Source organism: Salvelinus fontinalis, chromosome 17, assembly GCF_029448725.1.
Source record: "Salvelinus fontinalis isolate EN_2023a chromosome 17, ASM2944872v1, whole genome shotgun sequence".
Lineage (NCBI taxonomy): Eukaryota > Metazoa > Chordata > Actinopteri > Salmoniformes > Salmonidae > Salvelinus > Salvelinus fontinalis.
In genome coordinates, this window is record NC_074681.1 from 32,604,950 (window position 1) to 32,623,411 (window position 18,462).

Sequence of the window (18,462 nt, forward strand, 5' to 3'; positions counted from 1 at the left end):
CATAAAATATCAAAGGGATGCACGCAAAAGGCACTCTTTGTGGAGTGACCCAGAAATGATCAAAGTTCAAATTATAAAATACTTTGACAATCCTGTTTGTAAGCTTTTAAATAATATCAAACTCAACCTTTTATCCTTTTCAGTGATGAAAACATGGATTTCTCATGGTATGGTGGGGTATGCAAAATGGTCTCCTGAATGTTTTGCCATTCAGGCCAGAAAAGTCTACCACAGGCAAACATGTATGGAAGTTTCCGCTCAAATCAAAAGGGATGCTGTCAGAAAGGGATTAAAATCATATGGAACGACCCAATAACTCTTACAACAACGGCTGAGTCCCAAATGGCTCCCTATTCCCTAATTAGTGCACTACTTTTGGCTAGAGGCCTATGGGACCTGGTTAAATGTAGTGCACTACATGGAAAATAGGGTGCCTTTTTGGATGCAACCAACATCTCCACCTGCATGCGTCTAGGAGCATGTGACCCTCTGGCACGCTCACCTGACCTCTAACCCCACCCGTCACGACCACCACCCCCGTCGTACCACCCTTCTCATCCCATCTGCCATCAATGCCATCTGTTGGTCTGTCTGTCTGTCTGTCTCTCACAAAACAAGGACCCGCCCACCTTCTCATGGACCAATGGACTCCTGTCTGATTGCGGGGGTGCTTTCTGTGTGATAAGAAAGCACCCCCGCAATTGTCGGTTTTTAACTGTGCCTTTTTAGAGAAGAGGTTCAGGCATTGTGGATTTTTTTGAATTTGTACTCTTTTGATGGCATGGCCACCACAATAGGATGAGTGATATCAAACAATTACAATTGGAAAACATTGGAAATGCCTTGATAATTCTTAAATAATACCTTTCTATGATGTAATTGAAGGTATATGGTTCCTAGATAAAGACTGCACTATGTCCTATTCTTCCATCCATTACACCAGCAGTATGCCTTAAGTATACATTTTACATTCTGTCTGTTACAACGTAAAATTATGAATTATCAGCAAAATAATTTGCCTAATGTTTGAAAGTCACTACTTTATGTATATATTGTTGTGTCATGTCTTTGTCCTATAACCACTGCTGTATATATTTAAATATTTGGTTGTATTAATCCTATACATTGTTATGAAGTACATTTGTACTAATTCAACTTTCGTCACTTACGCCTATATATGTGTGATGTTGATTTTAGTGCTGGTTTAGACACTGTCAACCTGTACCCTTTTTATAATCTTTATATGGCGTTTATATTACGTTGTCTAAGGATTGATTTGAATGAGTTTTCTAACAGTTGTAAGTGGAGAGCTCATGAACAGACTCCATTGACCTCTGGGGCTGTAGGAATTAGTTGTATCAGAGTAGGAGTACTGAGCTAGGATCATTCATTGTGATCTAAAATGCAGAACTGATCCTAGATCAGCACTCCTACTCTGAGACGATTCGTACATATGAGCCCTGGGCTTCATTTAGAGGTGATGATGATAAATCGAATAAAAAGCTTGGTCTTGTTTTGAGACACTGAGTTTGCAATGTGTGTGGGAAAGGGCTTTCAAGCTGCGCTTTGTTGCTCTACACAGTCAAGCATGTACATATTGTCTGTGTCCCAAATGGCACCCTATTCCCTGTATAGTGCACTACTTCTGACCAGAGCCTTAGGGGAATAGGGTGCTATTTTGGACTCAGACATGGTCATTAAAGGGGCAATCTGCAGTTGCTTCATCCATTTTTTGACTTATAAATGAATGATATGTAGTCATTGATTGCTGAGGGATAGAACTTATAAATGCCTCATGAGCTTAGTTCAACTGTTGTACCCCATCAGAACACGAAATATAAGCTTGTTTTACTCCAATGTTTGTAAACAATGTAAATGTAACAAACACTACATGTTTAAACTGTTCATTTGATATCATGGATGGTCAGTCCTTGCATCCATAGCTCTGTCTGTGAATTTGAGTGGTCACATTTCTCCAGCCCCTACACAAATCACTTTGTTTCAACTGCTGATTGCCGATTTAAAGTCCTTGATAATACCATCACATTGTTTATTTACATTACTGATAGAAAGCAAAGTTACCCTGTTCCCATGACCGCACCATTGAAGGGAGTCAGACATGATTGCCATCACAATTTATTTCAAAATAACAGAATAACCAACGTCTTACAGAACCGCACAGTAATCAACAGTAATTTTGTGTTCTTAGATTTTTTTTTTCCTGCCATACTGATTGCCAAAGTATGGAAAATGGTAACATATGTCGCTGAAAACTCAATTATGCTCCCTGTGCATATAGAGTGCCTTCAGAAAGAATACAGACCCCTTGACTTGTTCCACATTTTGTTACATTACAGCCTTATTCTGAAATTGATTAAATCATTTTTCCCCCTCATCCATCTACACACAATACCCCATAATGACAAAACAAAAACAGGTTTTTAGACTTTTTTACTCAATCATTTGTTGAAGCACCTTTGGCTGGAATTACAGTCTTGGGTCTCCTTGGGTATGACACTATAAGTTTGGCACACCTGTATTTGGGGAGTTTTTCCCATTCTTCTCTGCAGATCCTCAAGCTCTGTCAGGTTGGATCTATTTTCAGGTCTCTCCAGAGATGTTAGATCGGGTTCAAGTCTAGGCTCTGACTGGGCCACTCAAGCACATTCAGAGACTTGTCCCAAAGCCACTCCTGCGTTGTCTTGGCTGTGTGCTTAGGGTCATTGTCCTGTTGGAAGGTGAACCTTAACCCCCAGTCTGTGGTCCTGAGTGCTCTGGAGCAGATTTTCATCAAGAATCTCTTCGTACTTTGTTCCATTCTTCTTTTCCTCGATCCTGACTAGTCTTCAAGTCCCTCCCGCTGAAAAACATCCTCACAACATAATGCTGCCACCACCATGCTTCACCGTAGGGATGGTGCCAGGATTCCTCCAAACGTGACGCTTGGCATTCAGGCCAAAGAGTTCAATATTGGTTTTATCAGACCAGAAATCTTGTTTCTCATCGTCTGAGGGTTGCCTTTTGGGAAACTCCAAGCAGCTGTCATGTGCCTTTTACTGAGTGGCTTCCGTCTGGCCACTCTACCATAAAGGCCTGATTGGTAGAGTGCTGCAGAGATGGTTGTCCTTCTGGAAGGTTCTCCCATCTCCACAGAGGAACTCTAGTGCTCTGTCAGAGTGACAATCAGGTTCGTGGTCACCTCCCTGACCAAGGACCTTTTCTCCCGAATGCTCAGTTTGGCCGGGCAGCCAGCTCTAGGAAGAGTCTTGGTGGTTCCAAACTTCTTCCATTTAAGAATGATGGAGACCACTTTATTCTTGGGGACCTTCAATTCTGCAGAAATGTTTTAGAACCCTTCCCAGATCTGTGCCTCGACACAATCCTGTCTCGGAGCTCTACAGACAATTCTTTCAACCTCATGGTTTGGTTTTCCCTCTTACATGTGCTGTCAACTGTGGGACCTTGTATAGACAGGTGATTTGATTTGATTTGTATGCCTTTCCAAATCATGTCCAATCAATTGAATTTACCACAGGTGCACTCCAATCAAGTTGTAGGAACATGTGAAGGATGATCAATGGAAACAGGATGAAACTGAGCTCAATTTCGAGTCTCTTAGCAAAGGGTCTGAATACCCAAGTAAATCATGTATTTCATTTTTTTTTGCTGAGGATTTTTTATTTATTCAATCAATTTTAGAATAAGGCTGTAACATAACAAAATGTGGAAAAAGTCATGCACTTGTACATACATTGTATCTGTGTCCCAAATGGCACCCTTTGCCCTATATTGTGCAATGCTTTGTTCACTATATAGGGGATAGGGTGCTATTTGGGATGCAGACTGCATTTGTAGCTGTGTCATTATTAGAGTGAATTGATCAGACAAAGAGGCCCTATACATCAGAAAATTAATCCCATCAGTCCAGCCCCACCCACTCCATTCCATTTAGTGTGAGGAGACAGACTCAGCAGATAACGTTCAATTAACATCTTCTGTAGTGGCCATAGTGTTCAGTCTAGAGTCTAGACTAGTGTCACAAGTCCAAAGAAATAGAATTACCCAATGGGTAGACCACACTCAATATGGCCGCTGGCCCACCCATTACAGAACGCTGACTTGAATGGGAATGTCCGTTCTAGTAATTCTATTTCTATGGTCAAGTCAGCAAGAAGAATGACTTCTCTACATACACAAGGTGAAAAGAGTTCTGGGAATTCCATTCTGGGGCCCATAGGGTAAACAGTGAAGGGAGAGTACCGCCATGTGGAAGCACTGACCCTGTCACTGTAAGTGTTCTTAGCAGGCTTTGATATTACAGGTCAGGCCAGCCCTGTGCATTATCTCCCCTATAGCCCGCTGGGGCCTGCTGTCTGAAATCCAGCATGTCTGTAGTTGTGCTGCAAATCACTTCCCTAATGATCTGGTCCTGCATGCTGTTTAGTTAGGTGTTCCTGGTTAGCGGAGGTTAGACAGCTCTACCTCTGATTGCTACCCCTCTGGATGGTATATTTCTCACTGTAGTACTATGGTCCAGAGGAGAGTGGAGGAATCTGGATTGTGTTCTGTAGGGAAGAAACGTTTTGGCAATGGGTACTACCTAAACTCGTCTAATAAGAACACAGATTGTCACTTTGCGTTGCAAAACTTTTTGCTACAGTGTGCCCTACTGAACACGACCATGGTTTCCTTGGGCTAATTCGATCACAGTGACTGATAGACTGTGTTACTTCTGCGTTGGGGAACCTTTATTGCGGTCATTTACCACACTACGAGCAGTGCATCCACGGGGGCTGCTTTCGCCAGCCAGAAGCGTTTATATTGCCTCTCCGTATTTTATTTTAGCGCTTTCCGCATTCATTTTAATACCTCGATAAGCTTTATAGATTGTGGTTTTCTAGCTTTGTTTCCTTGTCTTACGAAGTTATTATTTCAAGACACTAAAGGGATCATGTATATCCAATCACTCCATATTGCAAACTGTAATTTACGTATGCAATATGTAATATGCACAGTGAAATTCACATCTGGAAATTACTATAGCTAGCAATATGGATGGAGATGAGCTACCTTTTAGGTGTCCATGGCCTGTTCCATGGTCTGGCTGGCGTCGCCATGGCAACAGAGTGTGACAGCACGCCCAACAGCCCAGGTTATGCCAATCAATCCCCGATGATTAAAAGGATTCATTAGGTTTAATGTGGGTGTCTCGGAGGTCCTCCCTGCGATGATGGGACAAATCGCTTTATGGCTCTTCCGCCGCTAGAGCGTGGCACTCTGTATGAATACTTGGCATGGCCCATCAAAGTAATTAGATAACCTTTGTGTTATGACTGATCCGCAGCCATTACACCCACCTCCTCGCTGATGAAAGATGGGGAAGGAGAACGAAGGCGTTGTAGTTAGTCATTCCTCGACATGTTTCAATGTGTTCCGTGGAGGATATATGGGATGTGTGACTCAAATGGCACCCTATTCCCATATACAGTGCGCTATTTTTGACCAGGCCCCTGGTCAAAAATGTAGGGTATACAGTAGGGTGCCATTTGGGAGGCATGCACAGGCACCTGCCAGGAGGAGCTGGAGATAAGTGAATGACGACGCTGTTCCTCCGTGGCGTTCCGTGGCGTGCGCTCTGTCTGTTCAGGACGCTTAATGACCTGTGCTAGGGCGTCGGCTGAGAGGCTTCGTTAACACCTACAGTACTAACATCCATCTCATCTCATCTCCGTCCACCCTGCGTCACCAGCATGCTCCTCCGTCCTCCTCTCTGTCTGTCAGTCTAACCTCTGTTTGACCTGGCCACGGTGAAGGACAAGAGCAGGTCATGTCTTGATGGCTCCTGGTAAGTATTGCAGAGCCATATATTTAGAGAGTTTGGCCAACTTTTAGTCCCTTCTATTTATTCATAGATTCATAGATTTACTGTAAATGCATCCTAATACATTTGGTCGAATCTCAATGTCCAAACTCTTAAATGTAAGGCTCTGGTGTACTGTATGTGTCAGATAGTTGTGTGTGTTGAATAACCAGGATGTTGGCCCCTCCCTCTTTCAGCCCAACAACACCAACACAGGCCCAAGCCCGTACCAGACAGACGGACAACAGACAGGCCGACACTCTGTGTCTGTAGAGGTGCAGAGACAGAGACAGAGGCAGGAGGAGAGAGACGCCTTCCAACAGGCGCAGAGACAGTACAGCTCCCTGCCACGGTGAGAGAGCGAGGGTGTGTGTGTGTCTGCGTGCGTGCGTGCGTGCGTGCGTCTGCGTAACAGTGAGGGAGAGAGAACACACATAGGCCATACAATGTTTTCCACGTTCAACATAATCCCTATATTTTTTCAATTTACATTTGAGTCATTTAGCAGACGCTCTTATCCAGAGCGAATTACAGGAGCAATTGTTCAAGGGCACAACGGCAGATTTTTCACCTAGTCGGCTCAGGGATTTGGACAAGCGATGTTTCGGTAACTGGCCCAACGCTCTTAACCGCTTGGCTGACTGCCGTGACCATGGTATCATGCATTCATATACATAACATTAGCCTGATATTATCAGTCCACATATGCAAATGGTTCATTCCTGTCAAATCACAAATCAAATGTTATTGGTCACACACATATTTAGCTGTTATTGTGGGTGTAGGGTGTTATTGCGGGTGTAGGGAAATGCTTGTGTTCCTAGCTCCAACAGGACAGTAGTATCTAACAATTCACAACAATATACATAGATCTGAAGTAAAAGAATGGAATTAAGAAATATATAAATATTAGGATAAGCAATGTCGGAGTGGCATTGACGAAAATACAGTATGTTAACATGATTAAAGTGACTAGTGTTCCATTATTAAAGTGACCATTGATTCCATGTCTATGTACAGTTGGAGTCAATAAAACTCGTTTTTCAACCACTCCACAAATTTCTTGTTAACAAACTATAGTTTTGGCAAGTCGGTTAGGACATCTACTTTGTGCATGACAAAAGTAATTTTTCCAACAATTGTTTACAGACAGATTATTTCACTTACACTTCACTGTATCACAATTCCACTGGGTCAGAAGTTTGCATACACTAAGTTGACAGGGCCTTTAAACAGCTTGGAAAATTCCAGAAAATTATGTCATGGCTTTAGAAGCTTCTGATAGGCTAATTGACATAATTTGAGTTAATTGGAAGTGTACCTGTGGATGTATTTCAAGGCCTACCTTCAAATTCAGTGCCTCTTTGCTTGACATTATGGGAGAATCAGAAGAAATCAGCCAAGACCTCAGAAAAACAATTGTAGACCTCCACAAGTCTGGTTCATCCTTGGGAGCAATTTCCAAACTCCTGAAGGTACAAACAATAGTACGCAAGTATAAACACCATGGGACCACGCAGCCGTCATAACGCTCAGGAAAGAGACGCGTTTTGTCTCCTAGAGATTAATGTACTTTGGTGCGAAAAGTGCATATCAATCCCAGAACAACAGCAAAGGACCTTGTGAAGATGCTGAAGGAAACCGGTACAAAAGTGTCTATATCCACAGTAAAACGAGTCCTATATCGACATAACCTGAAAGGCCGCTCAGCAAAGAAGAAGCCACTGCTCCAAAACCGCCATAAAAAAGCCAGACTACGGTTTGCAACTGTACATGGGGACAAAGATTGTACTTTTTGGAGAAATGTCCTCTGGTCGGATGAAACAAAAATAGAACTGTTTGGCCATAATGACCATCCTTATGTTTGGAGGAAAAAGGGGGAGGCTTGCAAGCCGAAGAACACCATCCCAACCTCGAAGCACGGGGGTAGCAGCATCATGTTGTGGGGGTGCTTTGCCGCAGGAGGGACTGGTGCACTTCACAAGATAGATGGCATCATGAGGCAAGAAAATGTTGGATATATTGAAGCAACATCTCAAGACATCAGTCAGGACGTAAAGTCTTGGTCTTCCAAATGGGTCTTCCAAATGGACAATGACCCCAAGTATACTTCAAAAGTTGTGGAAAAATGGCTTAAGGACAAGAAAGTCAAGGTATTGGAGTGGCCATCACAAAGCCCTGACCTCAATTCTATAGAAAATTTGTGGGCAGAACTGAAAAAGCGTGTGCGAGCAAGGAGGCCTACAAACCTGACTCAGTTACACCAGCTCTGTCAGGAGGAATGGGCCAAAGTTCACGCAACTTACTTATTGTGGGAAGCTTGTAGAAGGCTACCTGAAACGTTTGATCCAAAAACAATTTAAAGGCAGTGCTACCAAATACTAATTGAGTGTATGTAAACTTCTGACCCACTGGGAATGTGATGAAAGAAATAAAAGCTGAAATAAATCATTCTCTCTACTATTATTCTGACAGTTCACATTCTTAAAATAAAGTGGTGATCCTAACTGACCTACGACAGGGAATGTTTACTAGGATTAAATGTCAGTAATTGTGAAAAACTGAGTTTAAATGTATTTGGCTAAGGTGTATATAAACTTTAAACTTCAACTGTATGTAGGGCAGCAGCCTTTAAGGTGCAGGGTTGAGTAAATGGGTGGTTGTTGTCCTTGATGATCTTTTTGGCCTTCCTGTGAAGGTGCTGTAGGTGTCCTGGAGAGTAGGCAATGTGCCCCCAGTGATGTGCTGTGAAACCATAGTCTGGGGTTGCGTCCCAAATGACCGCCTATTCTCTACATATAGTACGCTTTTGACCAGAGCCCTATAGGCCCTGGTCAAAGTAGTCAAGATGTAAATAATAGGTTGCCATTTGTGCAGCCAGGCTGTATCACGTTACCAGCCCCAGTAATCTGACATGATCACACTAATCTGAGATAGTGGTTACCTTTGATCTACGTGATATGTGTGTTATTACAGGAAGTGGTGTGTCTCTCTGTGGCTTATGATTTGCTGAGGGGTTAGAGGGTAGTTCATGCTTGTGATTGGCTGAGGGGTTAGAGGACAGTTCATGCTTGTGATTGGCTGAGGGATTATAGGATAGGTCATGCTTGTGTAGTGGGAAGCTGCTAAATGAGCTTGACTGGACTGTGAATGGGAGATGTGTTGTGGTAGCGATGTGTGTGTGTGTGTGGGGCAAACTGTAATCAGTTTAATTAACTTTAGGAGGTGGTTTTCCCCAGACCCTCCACAATTACAGTACACTAAACTGTCAAGGCCTAGTAGATGTTGAAAACAAGTAGGTCCAACCACATCAAATTGCAAACCTTGCTAGCGACCGTAGAAACTGGAGGAAGCGTGTGGTCGGACTGCTCTGCAGCTGAACTAGTACAGTCAGTGGTGAGTTTGAACCAAGAGACACATTTTACAGTAACCTGAGATACACTACATGACCAAAAGTATGTCGACAAAGGCTCATTCCAAGATCATAGGCATTACTATGGAGTTGGTCCCTTCTTTGCTGATATAACAGCCTCTATTCTTCTGTTAAAGCTTTCCACTAGATGTTGGAACATTGCTGTGTGGACTTGCTTCCATTCAGCCACGAGCATAAGTGAGGTTGGTCACTGATGTTGGGTGATTAGGCCTGGCTTGCAGTCGGCGTTACAATTCATCCCAAAGGTGCTTGATGGGGTTGAGGTCAGGGCTCTGTGCAGGCCAGTCAAGGTCTTCCACATCGATCTCGACTAACCAATTCTGTATGGACTTCGCTTTGTGCACGGGGGCATTGTCATGCTGAAACAGGAAAGGGCTCCCCCAAACTGTTGCCACAAAGCTGGAAGCACAGAATCATCTAGAATGTCATTGAATGCTGTAGCGTTAACATTTCCCTTCACTGGAACTAAGGGGCTCGAACCATGGAAAAACAGCCCAGACCATTATTCCTCCTCCACCTAACTTTACAGAAGGCACTGTGCGTTTGGGCAGGTAGAGTTCTCCTGGCATCCACCAAACCCAGATTAGTCCGTCGGACTGCCAGATGGTGAAGCGTGATTCATCACTCCAGAGAACGAGTTGCCACTGCTCCAGAGTCCAATGACGGCGAGCTTTGCACCACTCCAGCCGATGCTTGTCATTGCGCATGGTGATCTTAGTCTTGTGTGCAGCTGCTTTGCCATGGAAACCCATTTCATGAAGCTCCCGACGAACAGTTATTGGATTGACGTTGCTTCCAGTGGCAGTTTGGAACTCGGTAGTGAGTGTTGCAACCGAGGACAGACGATTTGTACGCACTTCAGCATTCGGCAGTCCCGTTCTGCGAGCTTGTGTGGCCTACCACTTCACGGCTGAGCCGTTGTTGCTCCTATACATTTCCACTTCATAATAACACCACTTACAGTTGACCGGGGCAGCTCTAGCAGGTCAGAAAATTGACGATCTGACTTGTTGGAAAGATGGTGTTCTATGACGGTGCCATGTTGAAAGTCACTGAACTCTTCAGTGAGGCCGTTCTACTGCCAATGTTTGTCTATGGAGATTGCATGACCGTGTGGTCGATTTTATACACTTGTCAGCAACGGGTGTGGCTGAAAGGGTCAAATCCATTCATTTTAAGGGGTGTCCACATACCTTTGTGTATGTAGTGTATGTAACAGTAAATCCCCCCTATGCTCTCGACCCTACATTCTACAGTCAGCAATGACTTATCACCAAGATGTAATCTCCTAGTCTCCGAGCTAGTACTTCATCAATGCTGCTTAATCCTCGATTGTTGATACAGAATCCCGCTTGTTAAATATTTGAAGAAGCAGATCTGTTTAAAGCGGAGATTTATTGTACCAATGTCTCCGATGCCTGGTCAAAGAAACATCCTGTGGCTTTGTGGTGTAATTTCATTGTAATTCTATTAAGGCCAGTTGTTTGGATAAACCTGTTTTGTATTATCTTAAGAATCTGATTGTTTACCTTCAAAATGCCATTGGATGACCAGACCACAGCCTTGGAGTAATATGGGGCCTGGTATCAGCTTGTGTGATTTTGATGGATTTCATATGGCCCCAGACACACACACACACACACACACACACACACACACACACACACACACAACTGCTGCCGTTGTTTGAATGGCCGAATCTTGGCCTATGCGTTCAAAAGCAGCTTTCGTTTCAGATAAAGGTCAGTTTCCTCTTGGGGAAGCTTTGCTAAACAAGGGGTTCCAATTCAAATGCATCATTTGAACAATGACTGTTGTTGAGAGCCCATATTCATCAATGAAACAGCATTGATCACGCAGCCAAAGTCATGCCATTTACAGCAGGACCAAAGGGCCTCCCACTGCAACAGCTGCCGTAGCTTTGGTCTCTTTAGAACACTGTCTGTCTATGTGTGTCCCAAATGGCACCCTATTCCCTATATTATAGTGCACTACTTTTGACCAGAGCCCTATGGTTGTGCACTGAGGGAATGGAATAGTGTGCCATTTGGGACATAGAGAATGTGACTAATGCCACATGTTCCTCCTCCATCCCTCCTCTCGCTTTCTCTTTTTACATCATATGTACGGGTCTGGCACAATATCTAATGGAGAAGCGATAGCTGGTTTACATTACTCACAGAGAAACAGCCCAATTGTCCTTTTATGTCAATGAAATGAAATCATATGTGGAGGATGAAGAGACCCATCTTTTGAAATTGGAATTGTTCAACCAGGGGTTTAATGTATATAGTTGGGTTTGTGTTTCAATGTACAGTACCTGTCAAAAGTTTGGACACACCTACTCATTCAAGTGGTTTTCTTTATTTTCTACATTGTAGAATAACAGTGAAGACATCAAAACTATGATATAACACACATGGAATCATGTGGTAAGCAAACAAAGTGTTAAACAAATGAACATGTATTTTAGATGTTAGATTCTTCAAAGTAGCCGCACTTTGCCTTGATGACCGCTTGAGGTAGTCACCTGGAATGCTTTTCCAACAGTCTTGAGGAGTTCCCACATATGCTGAACACTTGTTGGCTGCTTTTCATTCACTCTGCGGTCCACCTCATTCCAAACCATTTCAATTGGGTTAATGATAGTCCCACTAAGCGCAAACCAGATGGGATGGCGTATTGCTGCAGTATGCTGTTGTACTCATGCTGGTTACGTGTGCCTTGAATTCTAAATAAAACACAGACAGTGTCACCAGCAAAGCACCATCACACCACCACCTCCATACTTCACTGTGGGAACTCATCAGTCCAAAGGATAGATTTCCAATGGTCTTATGTCCATTGCTCGTGTTTCTTGGCCCAAGCAAGTCTCTTCTTATTATTTAGTAGTCCTTTTAGTAGTGGTTTCTTTTCAGCAATTCGACCATGAAGTCCTGATTTTCGCAGTCTCCTTTGAACATTTGATGTTGAGATGTGTCTGTTAATTGAACTCTGTGAAGCATTTATTTCGGCTGCAGTCTGAGGTGCAGTTAATTGCTGATTCGTGAGGCTGGTAACTCTAATGACCTTATTCTCTGCAGCAGAGGTAACTCTGGGTCTTGCTTTCCTGTGGCGTTCCTCATGACAGACAGTTTCATTATAGTGCTTGATGGTTTTTGCGACTGCCCTTGAAGAAACTTTCGTTTCTCTTTGCTTATTTGAGCTGTTCTTGCCATAATATGGACTTGGTCTTTTACCAAATAGGGCTGTCTTCTGTATACCACCCATACCTTGTCACCACACAGCTGACTGAGATTGATTGGCTCAAACGCATTAAGAAGGAAAGAAATTCCACGATAACTTTTGACATGACTACATCATGAAGCTGGTTGAGAAGAGAGTTTGAAAGAGTGTGAAAAGCTGTCCTCATGGCAAAGGGTGGCTACTTTGAAGAATCTCAAATATAAAATATATTTTCATTTCTTTAACACTTTTTTAGCTTACTACATGATTCCTTATGTGTTATTTCATAGTTTTGATGTCTTCACTATTATTCTACAATGTAGAAAATAGTGAAAATACAGAAAAACCCTTGAATAAGTATGTGTGTCCAAACTTTTGACTTGTACTGTATGTTATGGGTTGAAAGAAAGCATATCTACACTGAACAAAAATAGAAACACAATATTTAAATTGTTGGTCCCATGTTTCATGAGCTGAAATGAAAGATTTCAGAATATTTTCTTTCCTTACGCACAAAAAGCTTATTTCTCTCAAATTTTGTGCACACATGTGTTTACATCCCTGTTATTGAGCATTTCTCCTTTGCCAAGATAATCCATCCACCTGACAGGTGTGGCATATCAAGAATCTGATTAAACAGCATGATCATTACACAGGTGCATCTTGTGCTGGGGACAATAAAAGCCCACTCTAAAATGTGCAGTTTTGTTACAAAACACAATGTTTTGAGGGAGTGTGCAATTGGCATGCTGATTACAGGAATGTCCGCCAGAGCTGTTGCCAATTGAATGTTAATTTCTCTACCATAAGCCATCTCAACGTCATCTTTGAGAATTTGGCAGTACGTCCAACTAGCCTCACAACCACAGAACACGTGGTATGGCGTCGTGTGGGCGAGCGGTTTACTGATGTCAACTTTGTGAACAGCCTGCCCCGTGGTGGCGGTGGGTTTATGGTATGGGCTGGCATAAGCTACGGACAACGAACACGATTGCATTTTTATCGATGGCAATTTGAATGCAAAGAGATACCATGATGAGATTGTGAGGCCCTTTTCTTTTTAAGGTATCTATGACCAACAGATACATATCTGTATTCCCAGTCATGTGAAATCCATAGATTAGGGCATCATTTCTTTATTTAAACTGACTGATTTCCTCATATGAACTGTAACTCTGAAAAATCAATGAAATTGTTGCGTGTTGAGTTGATATTTTTGGTCAGTATATTTCTAACCGGTCATCTTCACACAAAGGTCTGGTATCCCACACATTTTTCATTGTAATGGTTCTTCAAATACAGAAATAATATGTTTTCTTCTTCACAGTTGGTTGATAAATCCACTAATTATGCATGGCTCTGAGACAAAAGCCTGTTAGTTGCAGACCTGGGTTCAAATACTATTTGAAATCTTTCATATACTTTGAGTGTTTGTCTATCCTGCCTAGAGTGCCAGGTGGGTGGGGTTTACAGTTATGGGACTATTCTATTGGTCCATCAGGCAAGCTCAATCAACCACAGATTAAGTATTTGAAATTATTTCAAATAGTGTTTGAACCCAGGTCTGGTTCGTTGATGTTATTCAGTCTTTTCCATTTCTCCTGCCCCTGAGATAAGCTGTGCTCTAGGCCTGAACACTCATGCATATCATATGGGCTGAACACAGAGAGCTCACAAAGTGCCCAGTCAAGCATGAGTCGGGGTGATGTCACACACACACACATCTGCAGGGCTGACTGACTGTATGTTGTATGGAAGAAGGAGGCTGACAGCTCCTCTTTTTTAAATACCATGTCAGATTTCTACTGTGAAACCGCCAGAGTGACATAGTGGGTCCGGTTGAGTCTCATTTGCAGCAGGGCTGCTATTACTGCCTGTCAAACCCAATGGGCCTGTCTGTCCTTCACAAAAGGGCCATATGGATGGAAATGGCTGTGTCACTGTCCCTCTAGGTTTATGTGTTTCTATGTTTTTATTGTGTGCTAAATTGCCTATTGGTTATGGGTGGTGCTGGGCTTTGTCTGGCCCGGCCTCTCTCTGTGGAATCTCCTCTTTCCGAGTCATTGCACCCCTTCTCTTTAAAACCCTCTTAACATCTTCACTCGTGTCTCACCCGTAGAAATAGCATCACCACTGGTACACTCTAAATGGCAGCCTGTTTAATTCCCATGGGTACAGTATAAATAGACGCCAGTTCAGTCCACCCATTATGGGATCATTGGCTTGAATATTGAATCCCATTCTAATCATTATATTTCTGTAGTCTCACCTTTTCTCTCACTTTCTCACCCTTCTCTTTCTGAGTCAATGCACTCTTCCTCTTTAAAACGCTCTTTTCACTCGTGTCTCGCACTACCTTTCATTCACACTTTCTCCCTCCCTCCACAGGCAACCCAGGAAGAACCCCAGCTCCATCTCGCAGGACTCCTGGGACAAGGTCTACCCGCCAGGGGATGGCTTCCAGACGGCCAAGGAGAACCCTCGCTACTCTAGCTACAAGGGCTCCAGAAACGGCTACCCGGGGATGAGCGGCGTGAATGCCCGCGTCCTCCTGGAGGCCCAGGAGCTGCTGAGGCAGGAGCAGAGACGCAGGGAGCAGGAGGCCAAAGGGAAGCAGCTACTGCTAGCGCCCCCACAGGAACACCCCGGGAACAACACTTATGACGGGTACTCGGCTCACAAGGACCCTGTGTCGCCTAAGGGCCCCTATAGACAGGACGTACCCCCGTCGCCCTCCCAGCTGGCCAGGCTCAACAAGCTGCAGGGGCCCGAGAAGGGAAGGCCCTTCTACTCCTGAGGAAACAGAGGAAAGGGGAAGGTATAGGGGAAGGGACAGGGCTTCCAAGAGGCCACAATTGGTGGCGATGGATATGGACAACTTGAGGAGCTGCTTAGCAGCTACTCCTGAGGGGATAGGGACAGGCAAGAGGGGCCACTGTTGTGGAAGATGTGGACAACTTGAGGAGCTGCTTAGCATAGAATGGGGAAGCTCCTTCTACTCCTGAGGGGATAGGGACAGGCAAGAGGGGGCCATAGTTGTGGAAGATGTGGACAACTTGAGGAGCTGATTAGCCGAGATTGATCTAAGAAGAGTTAGGGACTGCACAGTGGGTGTTTGAATTAATAGCTTACCCTGGATGTGACCTCTTAGTCTTCCATTCAGTCCTAGTCAGTCATGTTCCCCTCCTACAGACTGTTTGTTGTTAAGTGAGACTTTCTGTATTTATGGTCACAATGCTTTCTGGGTAGTAGTGTTGTGTGATTCACAGACATCTGTTACCCTCACGCTCTGACAATCAAACAGATAGGCAAACGGGCGTTATTTTAAGCCATGGACAAGTTTGTATGTGGGTGTGTGTGCCTTTGTGCATGTGAGAGATACCGTGTGTCTGAATGTGAGTGAGCGATGTGCGAGTGTGGTGTGGTCTCCATCATTGACACTTCCATTGTGGTCTGGTGTTGTTAACCATGGCTCCTACATGACCTGTCACCCCTGCCCCTTGCCCACCCCTGGCCAGGAAAAACCCCTAGGCTGCCTAGACAGTACTACTCTAACACTAAGTCAAAACAACAACGCTGAGCTTCTCATTATTCTATTTATCTGTTTTAATCGTTTTGTCTTTATGAGAAGCCCCTTCAGTATTCCCCAAAGGGTTCGAGAAAAGAGAGAGAGAGAGAGTGAAAAGAGAGGGAGTGTGTTAAAGGAGGGGGAGAAGGAGGGCATAGCACTGGTTATTAATGAAGGCCCCTCATAAATGATTCATGTGTGTGTCGTCTCCACAGAGAGTGAGAGAGAGGTCTCTGATCCACTGCCTGGCCTCTCTGCTCTGGGCACGGCTAACCTGGCCTGCCTGTCTGCCTGTCTCTGGCTCCATCCTCTCCTCCTCCCCACCTCTCCTCTTCCCCCGCCAGCCCTGCACTGAATTTTTCATCACAAGCCACCTGCTGCCTGCCACAGCCAAAGAACAGAACACAGTCGCAAGAGGCTGCTCCGGAGTGGAGGGCCACATCACGGTTTCGCTCCACAAAGAAACGGAAAGAGAGACAACCGGAATACTGATGCAAGATTTCGGTTTAATCGACCCATCTTCCTTTGTTAATAAAAATATGAAATTGTGTTTGAGTGGTAGTTGCGTTCAGCTGCCGTATAGCTGAGAACTAGTGAGTCACTCTTCTCTTGTATATAATGGGCCTTTAATGTGACGATGCTCGGATGTCTATGAAATGTACAGAATGGTGGAGATGAATGCAACCGAACAAAGGAGAGTGTGGTGAATACACAAAAGGGGAGAGAAAGAAAATGACTGGCGTATGTACTCTGTGTCGCCTCGCGGTATACTATAACAGAAGTGTCTGGCACCTCGCTGCTTTGGAGATGTGCTTCAATGTGTTCTCCCTACGCCAAGTACAGTCATATGAAATGCATTAGCTTCCATTTGTGAGTTAACGCAGGTTGCGTCCCAAATGGCACCCTATTCCCTACATAGTGCACTACTTTTGACCAGATCCCTATAGTTGAGCTAAATAGTTTGAGTGCCATTTGGGACTCGGGCCATGGTGTGAGAGAGCGAACTCCCTGTATCAGCTGTTGAACATGTCTAACATGGAAATAAGAGTGTTATGTCGTCTGCTCTGCAGTACTTCGCCAATGTCTGCAGTCTGGTGGGAATCTGTTGTCTGGTGTCCATTGCTAGCCTGGTTCCAGATCTGTTTGTGCTGTCTAGTTTACGTCTACGGTCATCGTTGTTAACAAGGGTGTAGGATGAAGTTCCCTCGGCCTAGTCGCTGATCTTGGGTCAGTTTTGCATTTCCCCCGCTAATGGTTAGGATTGGGGGAGGGGAAAGCTGATCCTAGATCTGTACCTAGGGAAAACTAGCCCGGGTGCAGTTAAGACGGCACAAACAGACCTGGGACCAGGCTAGTTCATGGCTAGGTTCAGAGGTCTATAATAAGTGCCTAAGGAGGGAAAACAATGTGGTCAGATCCTTTTTGTAGCTAACTGACACACCATTACACCAAGTCTTTTTCACATACCGTTTGAATCTCTTCGGTACAGTATGTCATGATTGTTTTGGGGTACTTTTGTTTCCCTGAAAAGCTTTCGTTGTTTGGTTCTAGTTTTTTACAGTGAAAGTTAAAATAAGCCTCTGCATTAGGGGGATCAGTGTATTTGTATCCCGTCTGACTTCACAATGCTGTATGTATCATGACGTTTAAAGTATAAAGCTATTGTAAGCACAGTGCAATTGTTTTTCAGACTTTGACCTGATATATTAAGAAATGTAAACGGACCTTTTTCCTGTACATATCACATTTAAAATAAAAGGAGGGTGGTTTCAACCTGTTTACAACTGTCTGTCTGGGATGTATTCTATTCTTCATCCTGTCCTTTTGAAAAATGAACTGGCATTGGTGTCAGGTTCAGGAATCCTCATTAGTAGCAGTGAGTCTGGTTTCATCCACTCCTGAATCTTTAATATGCTTTTGGCATCTTTATCATTAGGCTATTGTAGTTCTAGCTTCAAATCTTGAATTTGAATAGAGCTGTGATTTTGTGTATATGTCTTAGTGCCTGCGTGTCAGCATTTGCATTGGCAATGCAGTTTGTGTACTGTAGTAATCCCTCTGCGTTTTCTGTTAATTGTAGTCATTCTTATCGTCTCTCATAAGGGACTTGTTGAATGACATTGGCTACTGTGTGTGTTACTAGGGTTAAAGTTGACATTCTAAACAAATACCATTAAGTCATTTCAGCCACTGGGGGGGGGGGGGGGGGGGGGGGGGAGATGAGAGCGGAGGAAAAAAGAAGTGGAAAGAAATCCTTCCATCTCATCCTGTTCTTTTATCTTCATAGCTTTGTGTGCTCTTTCATTGAGTGATCAAATAATGCCACAGAGAGCGCCGTGTCCTCGTGCTGTTGTCTCCGCCTCCGGCCCGAGAAGG

The 18,462-nt window shown here is 43.9% G+C and overlaps 1 protein-coding gene across 4 annotated transcripts in view; it reads left to right on the forward strand.

Moving 5' to 3' along the window:
• LOC129814175 (partitioning defective 3 homolog) overlaps positions 1 to 17,875 on the forward strand; it is a gene marked incomplete at its 5' end in the record, with an annotated part of 196,098 nt that extends 178,223 nt beyond the window's left edge. For all 4 annotated transcript variants that reach the window (XM_055867063.1, XM_055867065.1, XM_055867064.1 and 1 more), the window contains 2 exon segments: positions 6,058 to 6,212; positions 14,907 to 17,875. In XM_055867063.1, the coding sequence (XP_055723038.1) occupies positions 6,058 to 6,212; positions 14,907 to 15,315 (564 nt within the window).
• Between the last annotated feature and the right edge of the window lie 587 nt (positions 17,876 to 18,462).